General features: G+C 31.2%; 1 protein-coding gene across 1 annotated transcript; it reads right to left on the bottom strand.

Moving 5' to 3' along the window:
- Nucleotides 1-1,100: 1,100 nt before the first annotated feature.
- On the bottom strand, nucleotides 1,101-2,445 carry LOC107939540 (ethylene-responsive transcription factor 5). Its single transcript, XM_016872886.2, has one exon. The coding sequence runs from the start codon at nucleotides 2,221-2,223 to the stop codon at nucleotides 1,246-1,248; it is 978 nt and encodes a 325-aa protein (XP_016728375.1). The 5' UTR covers nucleotides 2,224-2,445; the 3' UTR covers nucleotides 1,101-1,245.
- Nucleotides 2,446-3,158: the final 713 nt, after the last annotated feature.

Below are 3,158 nucleotides of genomic sequence, written 5' to 3'. Positions count from 1 at the left end.
AATAATGTATTTTAATAAAATAAAATAATTTTCTTTTATTTTACTATTAATTTCATTGAAAGAGAAGCCTTCAACCGCTTAATACTCCTCTTCCATTTCAGTTTATTTATTTAAGAAAAAAAATATAAAAATGATTTATTAGATGACAACATTCATTTATCTCTAAAATAAAATATTTTTAGTTTCAATGAAAAATAAAAAAACCAATATAAGGATAATTTTAAAAAATATACTTTTAGGTAATATTATCTTTCATCAATTAAGTATCATATTCTTATATTCAGAGTCAAATGAACCAAATAAGGTGTAGTTAACTGTTTCTATAACAGTTCTATTTCTCTGTCAAAATTTTGGATGTTATAAATAGGTAGTTGTTATGCACCTATAACAACATCTAAGAAACCTATAAAAACATTTGAGATTTAAATAATATTTAAAATTCTTTTTAAAATTTTAAATTAAAAATTATAATATATTTATAATGTTAATTTAGATAACATATTTAATAAAATTTACAAATGCAATTTTATTTATTAAAGATTATTTTCATTTAATAAAATATTGTTCAGATTTTTTATATAAAACTTAAACATTTTATTAAAATCTGTGAATGCTATTAAGTAGATGTTCATTATAATCAATCTTTCATTTTCCTCAACCCTTCTGCACCTTTCATTTTCTTATAATCCCTTCTATTTATGTATTAGAAAATGAGGAGTCTAATCCCCCTCTATATATGTAGGAGTATACTATTATTTTCATCTATTATTCTTGTGTTTTTTGTATTATTATCATTATTTTATAACAAGATCTTTAACTAAAATTTATTGAATTAATTCATTCAAGAATATAACTAATTTTATTAAAATTTGAGACAAAAAATTATAGCGAATTAATTTAGTTAAGAGTGAACTTCTCTTATTGTACTCGAGAACAAAAATAAAATATAAAAAATTAATTCTACAATAAAGTAAATTATTATAAAAATGACAGTTTTTACATGATAATGTATCAAATAATTTTATATTATGATGATAGACGTATTTTTTTTATACATTTAAAAGCTAATTAAATGAATTTTTAAATTAAAAATAATAATATTTTGTAATAAATATAATAAAAATAATTTATTGAAGTAATAGAAAGTGAATCCAAGTATACAACCAAAATATACAACCCAAAAAGAATTCCACGTCTTTCATAAAATATCCACGTCACTGCTCTCCATTTCAAACACTCGCAGCATCATACAACCATAACATGAGAAAACCCTAACGGCGATAATAGTGGCACGTTAAAAATCTCCTTAATTTCATTGTCCAAATCCCAAAACGCTGTCCAATTTGACGGCGTCAAAGGTGCATCACCGTTATCTCTCGCTTTCGTCCCGTTTTCGCTTTCTCTCTTCACCACCTTTGCCCGTTTTTCTTCTCCTTCGCTGTTATCTCTGCTCCGTTTCCTCTCTCCGTCACTGGCAGCTGACTCCAGCTTCCCGGCTTCGAGAGGGAAATTAAGGATGGCTTTTGAGCCACGTAGCTTAAAAGCGGCTCGGTCGTAAGCCTTAGCGGCTTCGATGGCCGTGTCAAAGGTCCCTAACCATATCCTAGAACCTCTTCGGGTCGGATCTCGGATCTCCGCCGCGAATTTCCCCCACGGCCTTTGTCGGACTCCTCTATAGTGCCTATTGTCTTCAGAATTTGATTTCTTCAGCTTGGGCCGAGTTAAATCCGGTTTATCAAATTGAATCCACTCCACCTTATGAGGTAACGAGATTTTTAGCGACGGCTTTCGAATCTTAGAGTTACAACCCGAGGAAACTTGAGGTTTTGCCGTTGAAAGTTCAGTGATTTGAGGATTGGTTTCAAATTCTAAGGAACTGGCATTGGATGGGAAGGACTTAGGTGTTATGAGATCTATAATTTGAGGTTTCGACTCGTATTCGAAAACATCACTTCTGTGTGGCTGGAATCCACGGAAATTGGGAGAAAATTTGAAGAAATCATTATTTTCAAGGCAATTAAAGTTAGACTCTGCGAGAGAGGAACCAGAGCTCGAAGTTTGTGAGTAAAGAGATTCAGGTTGAGAAGTAGAAACTCCCGCTTTTACCTCATTTATCCATCTATTTTCATTTGAAAAATTCCCCAATCCCACAGGAGAAAGTTCATCAAGTAAATAGTGTTGGATATATTGAAGCGCGGTTGATATTTCACTGCTTGTTTCCATAACCAACAAATTGAAAAAAGTTAGAGAAAAATCAGAGAACAGAAAAAGGAAAGAAACAAAGGATTGTTGTTGCGAGTTTAAATTAAGAAAAGATTTTCAGGTTTTTTGCCTGAGAGTAGAAGGGGAGAGTGGAAAGGTATTTATAACGCATAAGGAAGGTTGAATTTGAAGACTTGTCAAACTTTTCAACGGGGCTTCGACGATGGATGAAGGTTCAAGGAAGCTACAAACTTTTGTTTTTTCACTGTGCAAAAGGGATTTGTACCAGGTTGAATATTTCACCATCTGATTCCTTGAAAAAGTGGGTCAAATCGAGGATCGGACGGCTAGTGCTTGAGGTAATCTAATCTGCTAAGTTCTATATTATTATTAGAATAATTTATGTTTGTATCTCCTTTGTTGCTTTCTTGTTGCTTGCATTTCTTGGTTGGTTCTAAAAAAGGTTCTCCTTTGCATAAAAATATTTGACAAAGTTTCATAAAACAACTATTTTAATGATTACGTTAAAGGGTTATGAAGTAAAAGACAAAATTTTCTTCGATGATGGTTTGGTCAGCTGATGTAGCGGTAAACATGGATTAAGATGGAAGCTAATAATACAATATTGAACTTTAATCTTTCTAGAATGTTTTATTTGATTATTACTATTTAACTTGCAAGCAAAGAAGAAGGCTTTACAGGTTATACAAATCCAATTTACATTTGGATAAATACAAATGGTGTGTGAACTTAAGTTTATTTACCTATTCTCATGTTAAATGCTGATATGTTCAAATTCAAATCCTAGGTCTATAGTGGGGTGGGGGACTATTTTCTAAGCTTAATTAAATTTCATCCAGGAGCAGTGTACAAGGATCAAATACGATGGCCGGACAACCCTAGGAGTAATAACATATTGAGAATAGAGACAATCATAAGCACTGATGTAATAATAA

Source organism: Gossypium hirsutum, chromosome A08, assembly GCF_007990345.1.
Source record: "Gossypium hirsutum isolate 1008001.06 chromosome A08, Gossypium_hirsutum_v2.1, whole genome shotgun sequence".
NCBI lineage: Eukaryota > Viridiplantae > Streptophyta > Magnoliopsida > Malvales > Malvaceae > Gossypium > Gossypium hirsutum.
The sequence above is the reverse complement of the archived record's forward strand: the minus strand, read 5'-3'. Positions and strand labels throughout refer to the sequence as shown.